The sequence below is a fragment of the Heterodontus francisci genome, chromosome 26, assembly GCF_036365525.1.
Source record: "Heterodontus francisci isolate sHetFra1 chromosome 26, sHetFra1.hap1, whole genome shotgun sequence".
Classification (NCBI taxonomy): domain Eukaryota; kingdom Metazoa; phylum Chordata; class Chondrichthyes; order Heterodontiformes; family Heterodontidae; genus Heterodontus; species Heterodontus francisci.
Genome location: NC_090396.1, coordinates 69,240,515 through 69,259,073, shown reverse-complemented (window position 1 = coordinate 69,259,073; position 18,559 = coordinate 69,240,515). Strand labels below are relative to the sequence as shown.

General features: G+C 42.4%; 1 protein-coding gene across 6 annotated transcripts in view; it reads right to left on the bottom strand.

Annotated features, from left to right (window-relative positions):
- The window catches only part of cep112 (centrosomal protein 112), a 669,222-nt gene that overhangs the window by 365,736 nt on the left and 284,927 nt on the right, over window positions 1-18,559 (bottom strand). For all 6 annotated transcript variants that reach the window (XM_068058509.1, XM_068058505.1, XM_068058504.1 and 3 more), the window contains one exon: window positions 10,847-10,990. In XM_068058509.1, coding sequence (XP_067914610.1) covers window positions 10,847-10,990 — 144 coding nt within the window. The remainder of the gene's footprint in view (window positions 1-10,846; window positions 10,991-18,559) is intronic.

Below are 18,559 nucleotides of genomic sequence, written 5' to 3'. Positions count from 1 at the left end.
CTCTCCCCCCGCCCCGACTCCTCACCCACCCTCCGGCTGCTCGCTCCCCCCAGCCTGTCTATGTTCTCTTGAAGTTTACCACTATCCTCCTCCCAGTTCACAATTATTTATGGCAAATGTTATATTTTTAATCTGAACAAAAAGTACATATTTGTAAAGGACCAAAAAGCATCAGTTTCACCATAGGGTCTGATTGTGACAGTTTGTGGTGTCATTTTATGCACCTTTTGATTTTATTTTGCCATCAGTGCCAACTCATGACCAGCCACCTCTGTACGCTCTCTCAATACAAGCTTGAAGAACATCATCTTATCTTTCTATTGAATACTTGCCAGTTATCTAGCTTCAATATAGACTTTAATACCTCCAGACCTTAACTATAGCTTCCACTTTCCCTTCGGCAAGGTGCTGTTGATTTGAGAAGGATGCACAGACATGTGGGGGAGGGGTGGGAAGAGTGGAGGAAGAGGGATGGAACAGGAATGTGCTCGAGGTGGAGATCATCCATCAAACACCATGCATCAACCTGCTTTTTGCTTTCTTGGGCTCCTGACTGTGCTGGTTTTTTGTGCTTTTATATCAGCCTGCCTTACCTGGCACAACCTGTGCATTCACCCATTTTTCATGTCTTATGATTAGCTTTAATTCCTTTGATTTCTTTCATTTTACCTCCCAATGTCTCATGTTGGTTAAATGACAGAAGTGAAACTATCAATTACAGGTCGTTGCCCAGCATGACGTTAGCCTCCAGCCCTTCTTTTGACTTCTGTCTTGTCCAGTCTGTGCCCTCACCCAATGAGACACTCTCGTTCGCTTATCTTCGATGATTCCCCCTTCTCGTCCAGACCAACAACAAATGGACTGCCACTGCAGCATTAAACAGAAGTTTTGGCACCTCATCCACTTTTTGATCTTATTTCACCAATGCTATTTCTGTGCACATATGTTTTTTTCAGATTCACCCTTCCCTTTGTTCAGTTGCTTTTTAAATGCTATTCATCTCTAATAGCTTCCAGTTCAAGCTATTATGTTAAATCAAAAACAGAGCTATCCCCAGACTGCTTTCAGCAATGCCTTGGTACAGCATTGATAAAGGCTCCAGTGTAGGTTGACCACCCTCTCAGCTGCAGCTGGCAGGTAGCTCTGAAGGTGGGGGAGAAGAAAATAGAGATTTTATATCACCACAACAATTGTAAAATAAAAAATTATTTCCAGATCACCTTTCTCTGTTCCACGCACCTCTAGAGGACATTTGCTCCAGGGATTAAATCTAGGAACTTCCTGGTTGGTGCGACTCATGGATAAACTTACAGTCACTGGGAGAGTCTTGAATAGTTATCACTTGTTGAGTGTTTACATTTTGTCACTTTACCTGAACAGTCCACTCACTACTTCCCATCATCATATTATCCATAGATTTCCTGTTTAATATACTGGTTCTGATATGTATTTGATAGAAGATCTTGTCAGAGCCAAGCAACCTTTCAATATCTATCTGGTTTTGACCTTCCATTAAGGTTTTTGAAATAAACAAATAGCCATTACGGCAGAAGTCTGAATTAAAATAGCAGATAAATCTGATGTCGGGGGCAGATCTTTCTTCTAATCCATCAGAACAAGGAGTTGAAATGCACCGTGCGTAAGCAAACGGTAGGTAGAGAGTGCAGGGAGGTCGAGAGCAATGAGATATTGTGCTCAAGTCTCTGGAGTGGGACTTGAACCCAAAACCTTTTGACTCGATGATGAAAATGTTTCTGCTGAGCCACAGATGACACAATAGTCAAATTGTTCTCAGGAGAACCCTGTAGCATTTTTGATGACAGATTCACAATTCCTACTCAAAGTTTGAAGCAGTTGATGGCACTCCACTATTTCACACATCACCAATGACTTACTCCAGGTCCATGTAACAATCAGTGCACCCTGTTTTTTTTTTATTTTTACAGATCTCACTGATAACCTTAGTGAAAAACAGAACTAATGTTGTTGACCTGGTGTGACAACACATTGTTGTAACTCATTGATCTGGTGTCTTATCATTCCAGTTGAATACATTAAAATCTCAATGTCATATATCAGACGTCTTCAATAATACACGACAATAATCAGAGTTAACAAAAATGCAACCAAAACTCCATTGTAACAGCCAATCATCAGAAAGGAGCCAAGTTTTATGTCAACCTGCAATATTTCACATTCAAGATTAAGAAAAATATTAGCACAGATTCACTCTCCATCATAGATGAACCACATTTTACTTGAAGCTGCTTAATGATGGAGAGATACTGCACATGAAAATACAGTGTGTAAGATTTAGTCTAGGAGTCACAGATTATCCAAAACAGTGTCAAGGTCACAAGTGGTGTGGTTTAAAACAGTTTTTTTTAAAGAAGCAACAGTATAGATACGATACATAAGATAAACAGATAGAAAAGACACATAACCCATAAAAGGTGTTACAATCGAGGTGGGAGGAATGTACTGTTTTTTCTAGTTCCACTTCTCCACAGGTCATAACATATATTTAAATGTTTACCCAGTTACCGACATGGTCAATCACAAACTCTATTTTTATTGCAGAATAAAATATACCAACAAGGTTTCTGTAATAAACAACAAAATTATCAGTTTATTATAAAACAAGACTTAATCAGTAATGAAGCAAAGCATTAATACATAGTTAAATATGAAAGTTCCCTTTTTACCTCACACACACACACACACACGTAAACCAAAAAATAGAGATTTTTTTCTTTCGAGCTCTGTCACAAAAAGACAAAAAAGAATACTTTGACCAAATACTTGCTAATTCTTGAAGAAAAAAAAAGATTTGGAAAGATGTCAGTTGTCCCTTTTTGGTTTGGCATCCCAAATATGCGTAGACGGCTGTCATTGGGATCTTTCTAGAACAGTTCTCTTTCAGGCGATGTTGAAGATCAGTTTGGCAGGTTCTCTGAGCGAAATGTGGCATCCAGAGTTTCTGGCATTCAGGAGGAATGCAGAACCAATTTCTCTATTTCTTACATACACTTCACAGAGCTTCTCCAAGAGATGGAAAAGGCTGAGCTGGGGTGTCTGCTCTCTTAGCTGGTTTATAAAACTCCTTTCAAAGCACTGTCCAAACCCAAACTCACTGTCCAAAGCAAAACCAAAAACATCTCAGGAGTCAAGCCTCCTGACCCCTATAAATCTTGATCTGTCACTTCTCTGCAAACATCTTCCCCAGGTTAAAAGAGCCCCCTGCTGGGTATTTATCTGAAGACAGGTGACTTCCAGAAAATGTTGTTTTCAAACCAAGTCCCTTCAGTGTCCTTTCAATGACCCCAGTGAAAAAACATCCATGGAATCCTTTTCAGCTTTCCCAAATAAAACAATGTCCATAATTCTAAAATACGAGTCCTCAAAAAATTTACGAAGGTGCTTCTATCACAGGTGAGAACAGTTTACCGGTCTTGGATCTGATGAACTGACAGATGAAGCACAGTGATGCTGATCTCTGTAGCTGGCGGTATCCTCTCTGCTCGATCTTTTTGATCTAACCAGGGTGTTAGGTCGAAGCCAGCATAGTTCCACATCAGAAAGATCTCCTTCTTCCGATGTCTTCTTGAGCTAACCAAAGTGTTAGGCTGGAGCCAGCATCGATCCACCTCAAAGATCTCTTCCGCCTAAAGTACCTTCCTGCCTTATATACCTTATTTCTCGAAGGCTGGTGGGTGTCCCTTGCCAATCACCCCTTCAATTGTTCAATTACCAAGGGACAGGTACCCAAGGTAAATCCCTCCTATTTCCATCCCTCAGCCCATAAAGTCATCTCATGGCTTATCTCTTGCTAGGACATCTTGATAACCTTACTCAGTTTGTTTAGATATGGGGCACAAGATTCCACCTTATCAGGAATGTCTTGTACCAGGGCCTGTGCTAGAGTCATGTCCTTGGCAGATATAACAGGCCTATGCTGTCCTGTGTCTGTCAGCTCTGGCAGGCTGCTATAAAATATTTCTTAATCAGGGAGAGAGAGAGCTATTCTATAATATTCAATTAATATTTTAAGACTTCATGAGGTCATTAAACAGCCATTTCTTTCAAGTGAAAATATGTGAACTGGGCATTAAAATTAGCTTGTGCAATATTATTACATTGATGTGTTTGTATCCAGTTCCTCTGTCCACTATCTTAAACTGCATTAACCGATTTAATACTTGTTAAAATAGCAGCCCGAGAAATTTGATGTGTCCATGTAATAATATCGCAGTGTAATTCCAGGATCATATGTTACATAAGTCCTGGTTGCATGGAGGTGCAATGTACAATCTCAGTCAGTTCAGAGAACTTTGCACTTGTGCAGAAATAAAATACAACATTCCTTTAATGCCACTCTATTCACACAGATTTTGCACATCAACAACTTGGAGACTCTTTCATGAAGGAAAGTAAGTTAGTCTGGAGAAACAATCTAATCTTGAGTGACTGGATGCTCTTTCATCTGAAGGCATTCCTTGAACTCCTCAGTGTTTAATTATTAAATCCTAAGCAGCGCAATGGAATCTGTCTGCTTTTGATGGCTCCAAAATTCAGGCCTGCTGACAGGAAATGTTTAATCCATTGCTTATTTTAAGTAAGATGTGACAAGTGCTGCATGCTAATTTTTTCAATGCTATGCTCTTCAAATGATGCAACAAAGATTCCATTTACTAGTCTTCGGTCTAATCAACTTTCGCTTTTCAAAATGTCCACAAAAAAGAAATCAAAAGTCACTGTTGGATCATTCAAACTAACAAAATAATTTAAACTACATATAAATTATACAGATTTACTATTCTATGACAGATCTAAAAACACTGATCACAGTGCATCTTAATTGATTTATGAAAGGGAAAACATTATTTAACACGGCAAGTGACTGCAGTGATTTCACCATAGACTCATCATGTCAGGCAAGGAAAGGTTTCATTTAAACCTGACACTTATGAGTTACAGAAATATTGTGTGTCAGGGACACTAGTCTGCAGTTAAAAAAAATATACAGTAAAAGTATTTCTTTCAATAGTTACTCAATAGTGCAACACAAAGGCAGAATGTTATTGTTTAACTGCAGATTCCAAGAAACAAATCATTCCGGGCATAGCTTAATCCAACTCACTAACTAGTTTCCTTTGCAATTTCTGGATTCTTCTATCACACCCCCTCCCACTGGCCCCGCCCCCCCTTTCCCTACCCTACCAATGTGTATATGTCATATTAATCTGAAAGGGTTTTGCTTCAGTCACAAACTTGCACTCATCATCTCTCACTGATCACCATTTACTGTTTGCACCAAAATCCTAAATGTGCTCAATGATTCATTGAGATCTCCCTCCACCCTCATGTTTATTCTTGCCAAAGCTTCTCCCTCCAATACACAATTTGTGGATCCTTTCTACCTCATTATGTTTTCCTGCTTTTTAAAGAAATTATTCGTCACATATTTATAGAACATTAAATCACAATGGTTTAGTCTCTTTTATCAAGGCTTCTCCCAGTGCTCTTCACTACATATTGCAATCATGTAAATCTGGAAATTACTATTACTTGGAAAAGGGAGACACTGCCATAGCTTCCATGAACAGCAACATGTCACAGAGGTCAAGCTGTCACCTGTGGTTGTGTTCCTAAAACTTCTTTGGAAGTAATATATAGCATAGAACTGCAAGGATCTACCAGAATAAATTGTAGGACCAAGTACTGAGGTGCTTGACTTCATTGCTGTGTATTCTGGATACACGCCTGCAGCCAGCATATGCTCACTACTATATGTAACTTCCAAGTGTAAAAAGTGCACTGTTGCAAATGATATCATGACACCCTCACTGCTCCTAATTAGGGTGATCTGCTCCAACCATGTCACAGTTTCTCCACTCCTGTCTGTCTTTCTGTCTCATTGTTCATTCCCCCTGCATCACCACTACTGATGAATTCTTTAATCACTACAATCGTGTTTTCTGAAACACTCTCTACAAAGCCCTCTAACTTGCCACTTCTCACTTACTCCAAAAGCCCCTTAAAAGCCCTCCTCTTCCATCATGCCTATGATGGGGAAGATAGGACCTGTACAGGGGGAGATGGGGCCTGTACACGCCAGACAGGTTGCACCTGAACAGAGCCGGGACTGAGTTCCTTGCAGAATGTTTTGCTAGTGCTGTTGGGGAGGGTTTAAACTAGTCTGGCAGGGGGATGGGGACCTGAGGGTAGACTCAGTTAGGACAAAATCAGAAATTAAAATGGAAAACAGGAAGTTAATGGATGCGTCTGGAAGGCAGAGGAAATAAAGGTTAGAAAATAAAGAGAGTTTGGCAGTGCTCAAGGGTATCTATTTCAATGCAAGGAGTATAGAAAATAAAGCAGATGAGCTGAGGGCACAGAAAGACATGTGGCAGTATGATATCATAGCCGTTACAGAAACATGACTTAAGGAAGGACAGGAAGAGCAGCTCAACATTCCTGGTTGCAGGGTTTTCAGACGCGATAGGGAGGGGGAATAAGAAAGGAGGGGGCGTGGCAATTTTGGTCAAAGAAATAATTAAAGCTGTGAGGAGGGATGATATGTTGGAAGGTTCATCAAATGAGGCCATATAGATTGAGCTAAGGAACAAAAAAAGGGGCAATCACATTGCTGGGAATGTACTATAGACCCCAGTCAGAGGGAGATAAAAGAGCAGATATGTAGGCAAATCTCTGAAAAGTGCAAAATAAATAGGGCAGTAATAGTAGGGGATTTTAACTACCCCAGTATTAACTGGGATAGTATAAGTGTGAAAGGAATTGACGGAGCAGAATTCTTGAGGTGCAATCAGGTGAACTTTTTCGGCGAGTATGTAGCAAGTATTGGGCGGCACAGTGATTAGCACCGCAGCCTCACAGCTCCAGCAACCCGGGTTCGGTTCTGGGTACTGCCTGTGTGGAGTTTGCAAGTTCTCTCTGTGACCATGTGGGCTTCCGCCGAGTGCTCCGGTTTCCTCCCACAGCCAAAGACTTGCAGGTCGATAGGGATGTGGTAGGGAATATGGGATTAATGTAGGATTGGTATAAATGGGTGGTTGATGGTCGGCACAGACTCGGTGGACCAAAGGGCCTGTTTCAGTGCTGTATCTTTCTATGACTCTATTCTATGACTCAAAGTCCAACAAGAGAGGACACAGTTTTACAAAATGAAGCTGGGCAGGTGGAAGGAGTGGCAGTGGGAAAGCATTTTGGTGGTAGTGATTATAATTCAGTCAGTTTTAACATAATTATGTAAAAGAACAGGAGTCAGAGTTCCCAATTTTGGCAAGGTCAATTTTACTAAGCTGAGGAGTAATTTAGCGAAAGTGGACTGGAAACAGCTACTTGAAGGTAAATCAGTGTCAGAGCAATGGGAGGCATTCAAAGGGGAGATTCAAGGTTCAGAGTAAACATGTTCGCACAAAGAAAAAGGGTGGGATGGCCAAATCTAGAGCCCCATGGATGCCAAGGAGCCTACAGAGTAAGATGAGGCAGAAAAGGAAAGCTTACGTCCTACACCAAGAACTCAAAACTACAGAAAGCCGAGAGGAGTATAGAAAGTAGAGGAGTGAAATCAAAAAGGAAATTCGGAAAGCCAAGAGAGGGCATGAAAGAATATTCGCAAGCAAAATCAAGGTGAACCCAAAGATGTTTTATCAATACATTAAGAGTACACTAAGGAAAGAGTAGGACCCATAAAAGACCAAAAAGGTAACTTATGTGTAGCGTTGGAAGATGTTGGTATTGTTCTTAATGAATACTTCACAAAAGAGGGGGACAATGCAGATATTTTAGTTAAGGAAGAGGAGTGTAAAGTATTGGATGTGATCAACATAGGGAAAGAGGAAGTATTAATGGGATTAGCATCCTTGAAAGTTGATAAATCACCAGGGCCGGATGAAATGTATCCTAGGCTATTGAAAGGGGCAAGAGGAAATAGTGGAAGGTCTGACCATCATTTTCCAGTTCTCACTGGATACAGGTGTGGTGCCGGAGGATTGGAGAGCTGCTAACATTGTACCTTTGTTTAAAAAGGGAGCGAGGGATAGAGTGGATAATTATAGGCCAGACAGTCTAACCTCAGTAGTGGGCAAATTATTGGAATCAATTCCGACAGACAGGATAAACTGTCAGTTAGAAAGGCACAGATTAATCAAAGATAGTCAGCATGGATTTGTTAAGGGAAGATCTTGTCTGACCAACTTGATCAAATGTTTTGACGAAGTAAAAAGGAAGATAGATAAGGGTAGTGCAGTTGATGTGGTCTACATGGATTTTAGCAAGGCTTTTGACAAGGTCCCATGGGATCAGGGAAATGCAGCAAAGTGGATACAAAATTGGCTCAGTGGCAGGAAACAAATGGTAATTGTTGACGGGTGTTTTTGTGTCTGGAGGGCTGTTTCCAATGGCATTCCACAGGACTCAGAACCGGGTCCCCTGCTTTTTGTGGTATATATTAACGATTTGGACGTACATTTTGGGGGCACGATCAAGAAGTTTGCAGATGACAAAGATTGGCCATGTGATAGACAGCGAGGAGGATAGCTGTAGACTGCAGGAAAATAACGATGGACTGGTCAGGTAGGCAGAAAAGTAGCAAATGGAATTCAACCCGACAAAGTGTGAGGTGATGCATTTGGGGAGGTCAAACAAGGCAAAGGAATACACGATTCATGGGAGAATACTGAAAGGTGTAGAGGAAGTGAGGGACCTTGGAGTGAATGTCCACAGATCCCTGAAGGTAGTGGGACAGGTCGATAAGGTGGTTAAGAAGGCATATGGAATCCTTTCCTTTATTAGCCGAGGTATAGAATATAAGAGCAGTGAGGTTATGCTGGAACTGTATAAATCATTGATAGGCCACAACTTAAGTCCTGCGTGCAGTTCTGGTCACCTTATTACAGAAAGGATGTAATTGCACTAGTGAGGGTACAGAGGAGATTTATGAGGATGTTGCAGGGACTGGAAAAATGCAGCTAGAGGAAAGATTGGATAGGCTGGAGTTGTTCTTCTTGGAACAGAGACGGCTGAGGGGAGATCTGATTGAAATGTACAAAATTCTGAGGGGCCTGGATAAAGTGGAGGTGAAAGGCCTATTTACCTTAGCAGAGAGGTCTGTGACTAGGGGGCATAGATTTAAAGTGATGGGTAGAATGATTAGAGGGGAGATGAGGAAATAGTTTTTCACCCAGAGGGTTGTCGAGGTCTGGAACTCACTGCCTGAAAGGGTAGTAGAGGCAGAAACCCTCAACTCATTTAAAAAGTGTCTGGATATGCATCTCAAGTGCCGTAACCTGCAGGGCTACGGACCAAATGCTGGAAGGTGCGATTAAAGGTGTGCGTAGACTGAGTGGTTTGTTTCTCGACTGACGCAGGCATAATTGGTCAAGTGGCCTCTTTCTGTGCCATGAACTTTCTATGATTCTATGATTCCATAATTTCACCTGGTCCCCTCCTTAATTTCTCCTCATTGTTAAGCAGCTTGAGTGATTTTCCTACAAGTGCACTATACAATTCTAAGTTTTTGTTAATGAATAAACTGAATTCCATTACATTTTTAAAAACAGGTTTATGGAGCCCCTGGGTTGACACACGTTCAGACTTTGAGCCCATACCTGGGACTCCTAACATCCATGATGTACAGGAAAGCATACCACTTCAATTTATTTTGAAGTTCTCTGTGCTGCAGGCCCAGTGTTAAATCGCAATGAACTTTATAGTGCTGATGCATTTGCACAGGAAATTTTAGAACTGTTACCTTATTGCTGCAAGTTTATCAAGAAGCAGCCTGTTTGAATTGAATCCTGGCAATTTTTTTTTACATATTATATGTACTGACTGTTACAAATGCTGGTCTTTTTAGTATGATTATGTATTAAAAACTGTGATCTTTAATGCAGCGACCTCACAACAAGTTTGGCCAGAAACAAGCCAGGGATCTTAGTTACCATGCAAACAAGGAACGCAGATCAAAGACCCTTTTGAAAGCAGAGTACAAGGTTGTAACACCTGACAGACAAGGGGTTTTGTTCTCCAGATTCTCAGATCGTAAAGAGGGAGCCAGGGCCTCAAATGTGAGTGGAAGATCCTAACACCGGGAAACAAAGGACGGCCTGGGTGATTCTGCTGTGGCCAGACTTATGGACTCGGAATACTGTAAAAGGAGAATGACGATTGACTTTTGATTCTGGATAAAGCTGACAGGCTTTCAGAAGTCTGGAGGCTACATGAAAGGCCCAAAGACCAGCAGTGGCAGCCTCAGAAGAGAGAGAGAGAGAAAACATCTATCAGAACACTGATACGAAAGCCTGCCATGACTTGAACCCAATTCGAAAGCTGAGATTTGCAGAGGAAAAAAGACCAATGGGGTCACCAGAGATCGCCTTATTCATGGAAGTCCAGGCCGAAAGTTCTCGGAAGAAGTGAGCAAAGAGGACACCGACTTTGAGAAGGACTGAGAGATCCAACCCATTGCAACTGGGAGGAGTTTGGGATACTTAACTGCAAAAAAATCATTTCAATGAGGACACTGTGTAACATATAAATGTGGTGTGGGGTTTTCAATTGTTTTAATAAGTGAAAGGGAAATACCTTTCTCTCTAATTTAGTATATTAGCTACTTGCAAAGTACTGACGAATTAATGTTGATTTTTAGTTTAGTTGGTATTGTAAAAGTCTTAAAACGTGAAATCTTGTGTACTACTTTAAATTGGTCTGGGGAGTTCATTTCTCTGGTTTTTAATGTTAACAGGTTCACTGATGTCATAACATTGACTATTAATGGAACATTGCTAAGTTATTTAAGATTTTAAAAAGCCTGGACACTTACAGTGGCCTTAGTCTGAGCAGCATATTCTGTCTCCATTTTGCTGAGGCGTGAATTGGTGTCAGTGAGGAGTTCCTGAATATTCTCCGTGTGTTTCTTCTGTAGTTCAAACTTCTCTTGCTCCAGTTCTGCCACAACATTGTGTAACTGCATTTAAAAATTAAAAACATGTCTTAATAGGGAATTGATTGTTGGCATCTGAAAGTGGATATTCGGTGAAATGGATTGTGATCTTTAGCAGCAAACAAAAACAGCCTCTGTTTTGTTACTGTCCCCAAACTAATATTGGACAAATAATGCACAGAATAACCTATAATTATCTGAGGATAGATGTGACCACACAGACAGATCTCAACATGTCAGTGGTCTACCAGCAACACAATAAACTGATGAAGTTACTGACTGGTGTATTTTACAAGTCTGCTGAAGCTTGCTAGGCATTAAGTTCATCTGAAGATCAACACGGTGAGCATCTTTGAGAGATTACAATAGTTACATTTACATACGGGTATTTCTGTCACCATCCTACAATGCAATGCAGTCAACATTTAAAATATTCTTAAAAGCCTGCTTCTGAAGTATTACATTGACCCAAATTGAAAGAAATTTTACATGTGTGAATTTATATCTTGAAAGACACCTGCGCCAAGTATTATGCATAATGTTACGATCAGGTGAGAGGGGAAGGGTCTAGGGGTTTTTTCTCAGCCTTTGCCTGGTTCAACCATAACAGGGTTTAATTTTAAAACACTGTTTTTTAGCTCCCCTTCAGTGAATCCTTTTTCACTGCTCCAATTGTAAGGCAAAGAACAGGTTTCCTTAGATTTAAACAAGAAAGATAGAAGAATATTAATCTTAAACTCTAATCCAGTTAACGACTACTAATATGCGATGCGACCACGTGAGCATGCATACGCGATAAACACACACGCAGATAGAGACAGAAAAGTAGAAAAGAATAAAGGGGAAAAGTTTGAGGCAATAGATGGGTTTCTATTTTACTGTCCTTTCAGTTTTCTGTGAAGTCTTTGGGTTGCCATCAGACTTGCAATTCGTTGGTGCCCAGTGCAAGCTTCAACTTGTTTCGAGGTCGGAGTCTTTTCTCTCTTGAGGTTTATGGGTCTTCTGTAGGTTCGATGGATGGGGAGAAAGCGAGAAAGAGAGGGAAAGGCTTCCTTGTTCCAGGTTCCAGTTTCAATTGCCTTCTGCCTCTTTCTCTGTGGCACAATTCAAAAAACCCCAGGTTGCCCAGCACGTTTGTCAAGTGACTAGCTGGTTTGACCACTTCTGTTTGTGAATTCTGCCATTTTAGCAGTCATCCTGGAATGTGCTTCGTTACACCTTCAATGTCTGGTCATCAAAATCCATTTAGATTAACTGGAGCAGGGAATAGTCTTTTGTCTCCATAAGCAGCATCTCTTAGTATGCAAACGTTTTTCCAGCCAAGTGTCTAGTGATTTTTTTTTTTAACAGGTCCTTTCTTCACTCCAGCAACAGTTTAAAATCAATGTTAATATGACAAAATTAATATGCCTCATTCTTGGCAGGTGGGGCGGGGTCATAGAAACACAGAAAATAGGAGGAGTACGCCATTCGGCCCATCGAGCCTGCTCCGCCATTCATAATGATCATGGCTGATCATCCAACTCAGTAACCTGTTCCTACTTTCTCCCCAAATCCTTTGATCCCTTCCGCCCCAAGAGCTATACTCTAACTCCTTCTTGAAAACATACAATGTTTTGGCCTCAACTGCAAATTCCACAGGCTCACCACTCTCTGGGTGAAGTAATTTCTCCTCATCTCAGTCCTGAAAGGTTTATCCCTTATCCTTAGACTATGACTCCTGGTTCTGGACTTCCCCACCATCGGGAACATGCTTCCTGCATCTACCCCATCAAGTCCTGTTAGAATTTTATCGATTTCTCTGAAATCCCCCCCCTCAACTCAACCTCTCCTCAAACGTCAATCCTGCCATCCCAGGAATCAGTCTGGTAAACCTTCGCTGCACTCCCTCTATAGCAAGAGCATCCTTCCTCAGATAAGGAGTCCAAAACTGCACAAAATATTCCAGGTGTGGCCTCACCAAGGCCCTGTATAATTGCAGCAAGACATCCCTGCTCCTGTACTTGAAATCTCGCTATGAAGGCCATGCCTGTTTTACCGCCTGTTGCACCTGCATGCTCACCTTCAGCGACTGGTGTATGAGAACATCCCAGGTCTCGTTGCATATTCCCCTCTCTCAGTTTATCGCCGTTCAGATAATAATCTGCCTTCCTGTTTTTGCTACCAAAGTGGATAACCTCACATTTATCCACATTATACTGCATCTGCCATGCATTAGCCCACTTACTCAACTTGTCCAAATCACCCTGAAGCCTCTCTGCATCCTCCTTACAACTCACCCTCCTACCCAGTTTTGTGTCATTTGCAAATTTGGCGATATTACATTTAGTTCCCTCATCTAAATCATTAATATATATGGTGAATAGCTGGGGTTCATAGGGAGAAGATAAGAAGAGGAACACGCACATGCATATTTCTCATTCATTCAAAGCCCTAACAATGGTTACAGCCTGTCTTTTGGTAGCCATGCTGCTTTAAAGGGCCCTTTCAGGCATCCCAGTAGACATGTGGGTTTTGGGGCAGTTTTTTCAGTTTGTACATTTCCATGACTGCCTAAGGGAACTTTGTTCTTGTTGAGGTCTGCCGGTGGGGCGGGGGGGGGGGGAGGTGAGGAGAGGTGGTGGGGGGGCAGAAGTTAGGTTTAGTTAGCCCGAGGTTGGAGTTCTGTTCAGGGATGGTGGCAGTGGGCAGTTCTACTCGGAACTTCTTTCAGTGCCTTGATGAGTCATGCAATGGCTTTTCACCTCAGAGGATGGCTGCTTCCCTTTTTTCCTGACTGTTGTGGGGGGGGGGGGGGGATTCTTTGCTAATCTCATCTTCTCTTTGCCCCCTGGGACACTCCTGCTTGCAGGTATTTGTCTAGATTTTGCTGCACTCCCCTGCGGCACTTCGATGACCTCACGGTTTCTGTGCCTTCAAGGACTTTCTTTGTCTCTGCAGGTGCCTGTAAATACTGTTTGCAACTCTGGTGGGGTGCTTCCAGTGTCTGCATTTACATAGGAGGATGTGGGTTCTAACATTTCAAATATTTCAGGGTTGGCCAACCGGTCAGTCGGGGTTTCCATTTGGGATTTCTCCTGGACTTCCTTTAACCTGCCCTCTTGGTCCCTTTTTCCCCCGTTCCTTTCTAACCTGTTGCCAGCCTTGTGCCTGTCCCCTTTTGTTCTCAGCAGGGGTCCCTTACAGTTCACCAGCCCTCTGCTGGAGGGTCCTCCAAACACTGATACAGGACTTAGGGGTGCAAATTTCACCATAGGTTGGGGTTTTCCCTCAATTTGCCACATGTGGCAACTCCTGCAGTACTTTGTGGAGTGCTGTCTTATGCGGGCTTTGGTTTTTCGTATACTGACATGTACAGCCACTGCAATCTCATGGGCCATTCCTACTATTTCTCTCTGGTACCTCTGTGGCACCGCTAACTGGTGAACCACCGTCCACTCCTTGCTCTCATGTCTGTGAGGAGAACTCCATTTCCTCATCAGTACCTCATTCTTTAAATAGTAGCAATCAGGGACTCCCTTTGCTTCAATTTCAGATTGGGCAGCCTGTGCTAACTCTCTCAATACTGGGTCAGCTCACTGAGCATCAGCTAGGGAAGATCAATTTAATTCATTCCCTGGGTCTTCTAACGTTCCAAAGAAAGTCTCAGATAGACAGACCTCATGGTCATCTGCCTGCAGTGCCAATTCATTCTCCTCTGGGGGAGCTGGTTTGATCATGGCCTCACTCATTACACACTCAGGGAAACTGCAGAGGACAGTCTCCTTCCACTGCCCTGTCTCTCTGACCTCCTGTGGTCTCTCTTTCACTTCTGGGGTTGCTACCACCTTCATCCCCGCCAGATCATTACCTAGGAGCAGGTCAACACCGTCCACAGGCAAACTAGGGACAATCCCTAAGGTCACCCATCCTGAAACTAGGTTGCACTCCAAGAGCACCCGGTGTAAAGGTACAAGCATACACCATACCATTCACCGCCATTCTGGAGTTTGTTGCACTCTCTGGGGAAAAGGTCAGGCCTTTTCCCAGTAAAAGGGATCTAGTGGCCCCTGTGTCCCCGAGAATTACTATGGGCTTGCTGGCCCCACTCGAGGAGTATGGGGTTACTCTCCCTTCAGACACAAAACCCTGACAACCTTCAGGAATCCTATTACATTTTCCTGCACTTGCAGTGGTAGACTTCCTGGGTCTCACTCTGACTGTAGTTAAAGCCACAGCTTGTTCTGCTGCGCTTTCCATCAGGGTCCCTTCTTCACTGAGCGGGTTGCCCTGATTAACCCTAAAGGTTCTCCTTTTAGTTTCCAGCAGTCAGCTCTTAAATGCCCTGCTTTATTACAATGGAAGCATACAGGTCTCCGGGTCTCACTCCTACTTATAGCACCTTCCTTTTTGGCTGGTGGAGGGCCCCCTGTGTCTCCTGCTTTTCTTCCGCTCCCAGGACTGCTTGGGCTTCTATCACCTTCCCACTCTCTGTCCTTTTTGGATTTGTGGGGGTGATTAGGAAAGGTTTTCTCCTGGGAAACTGACTTATAAATGAGAGCAAACTCAACAGCCAGTCAGACTTTATGAGCCTTTTGTTCCTCCACATCTGTCTTTATGGAGAGCGGGAGAGAGTTTTTAAATTCCTCTAATAAAATTATATCTCTGAGATTCTCATAGCTGAGCTGTACTTTAAGAGCCCTCAGCCACTGATCAAAAGCCAGCTGCTTATTTTTCTCAAACTCCAGGTAAGTTTGATCAGCTTGCTTCTTGAGGGTTCTAAACTTTTGGCGACAGGCTTCCAAAACTAACTCATATGTCCCGAGGATAGCATTTTTTTTTGTCAGTTCATAATTTGATGAACTCTCATCTGGCAACATGGAATAAACCTCATGGGTTTTTCCTATTAATTTACTCTGTAATAGCAGAGTCCAAGCCTCAGCTGGCCATTTTAATTGCCTTGCCAGTTTTTCAAAAGACACAAAAAACGCTTCCACAACTCTCTCATTGAATTTTGGGATCAGTTGGGAGAGTTTTAACAATTCTGTACCCAGCCCTGAATTACACTCCTCCATACTGGCCATGCTTTCACTGGGGTTACTCTGTCGCCCCCTAGTTAACTGAAGCCACCTCAGCTCTCTTTCTTTGCATTCTTTCTGAAAGGTTCTTTCTCTTTCTTTCTCCTCTCTGCCTCTTTCCTTGTCTTCTAATTCCAGTTTCCTCTGTTCCAATTGTATCTTTGCTAGCAGTACCCTGTCAGAGTCTACTTCTAACCCTGCTTCCGCTTCTTCAGATTCAAGGGAAAAATGGTTGGCCACTAGTCTTAGGAGTTCAGATTTCCTAGCCTTGCAACGTACAGTGATCCCACACTGCTCAGTCATTTTCCTCAACTCCTTCACAGACAGTGCTTTTAACTTATCCCAAGTTCCTTCACCCTGGCTTGGGGAGCTACTAGCTTCAGTCGCAGACATATTAGTATTCTAGCACACACAACCACAAGAAAACCTGTATTAAAATCTTTTCTCTTTGATTAGGAAAAATTTGGCTTTCCACTTCCAATTTCTCATTTGTCTGTGGGTAAAACCTTGGACGCTAGCCCCCAAATTTCTGTTATGGCCAGGTGAGAGGGGTCTAGGGGTTCCCTCTCAGCCTTTGCCTGGTTCAACCATAACAGGGTTTAATTTTAAAACACTGTTTTTAGCTCCCCTCCAGTGAATCCTTCTTCACTGCTCCAATTGTAAGGCAAAGAAATCAAACAGGTTTCCTTGGATTGAAACAAGAAAGGTGGAAGTTTATTAATCTTAAACTCTAATCCAGTTAACGACTACTAATATGTGATGCGACCATGTGAGCATGCATACGTGATAAACACACACGCAGATAGAGACAGAAAAGAATAAAGGGGAAAAGTTTGAGACTTGCTGTGAAGTCTTTGGTTGCCAGTCAGACTTGCAATTCGTTGGTGCCCAGTGCATGCTTCAACTTGTTTTGAGGTCGGAGTCTTTTCTCTCTTGAAGTTTACATGTCTTCCGTGGGTCCGGTGACTTGGGGAGATAGCAAGAGAGAAAGACTTTCTTGTTTCAGGTTCCAGTTTCAATTGCCTTCTGCCTCTTTCTCGGTGGCACAATTCAAAAAATCCCAGGTTGCCCAGCAGGTTAGTCAAGTGACTAGCTAGTTTGACCACTTCTGTTTGTGGATTCTGCCACCTTAGCAGTCATCCTGGAATGTGCTTCGTTACACCTTCAATGTCGGGTGATCAAAATTCATTTGGATTAATTGGAGCAGGGAATAGTCCTTTGTCTCCATAAGCAGCATCTCTTAGTATGCAAATGCTTTTCCAGCCCAGTGTCTGGTGCTCTCTTCAACAAGTCCTTTCTTCACTCCAGCAACAGTTTAAAATCAATGTTAATATGACAAAATTAATATGCCTCATTCTTGGCAGGTGGGGGTCTGCATGACAATAATGAAACTGACTTCAGCCTTATTCCTGTGCATGATGCATAGAAATTATTCCAAAAAGCTTTGGCACACAAGGGAAGATGTTGCAAGATCTGTGCCTGGGCGTACTTAGAGCATCTAGCCACAGCAAATACCAGACAATCAGGCAAGTTAGAGGATGCACTTATATAGGAACTCAGCCAATTTTCTTACATTTACATGTAAAATAAACACACTTGTTGGTTTACAATTGGCCTCATCTCACCAGAATATTTAGCATTTTGCCTCTGGGTGGTAAGACAAATGCAGCATGAAGTTCACATCATGAGGGGTTTCAGTGTTGACTCCGGGTCATGCAGTAATGTAGGTAGTAAGGGACACAGGATCTGCTTATAGGAGAGACCAGTGACAGTTAACCTGAGCAAAGTTTAATGCAGAGTGGAAATTTGTAGCAGGGACCACGGATAGAGTAAGGAAAAAAGAAACAAGCCTACATTTATTTAGCATCTCATCATATCTTTTGGATATCTCAATCAATTTGCAATCGTATGGATTAATTTTGAAATGCAGTCACTGTTGTTATGTAAGCAAAGGCCCCAACCAGTTTATGCACAAGATCCCAGAAATAGCTAGTGAATGAAAAACATATAATCCAACCTGCTCAAACCATTCCATTGCTACTATCTATGATGCCTGTGATCCCCATAATACCTTTCCTCTCATATTCTCATCCTTCCACAGATATGGCCCCTGATTTCCCTCCCTCAAGTCCAAGGGTCCCAGGCTAGTGGCGTACAATTTCCTACTAGCAAAACTAACCACTACTCCAGGATCATCCTGAAGAACAAAGATAACACCCAGCTTCCTTTTTTCCTTAAACCTCTCTCTCTCTCCTGCCGTACAACTGAGAGGAGTTCACTGATTTCTTGTCACCAAGATTGAGACCTAGCTCTGAACCCACATCTTTCTCTGGTTTCTCTCACAACTTCCTTCATACCCTCTCCAAGTTTATCTTGTCCATGACACCCATCTCCCACTCCACTGATCCTATTCTAACTCTGACTACCCGCCTGCACTTTTTTGCCTCCATGCTAACTGACATTGTAAATGGTTCACCCTTCTCAGGTACCATCTTATCTCTCTCTTTTAAAACCAATGCCATCATTCCCTTGCTCA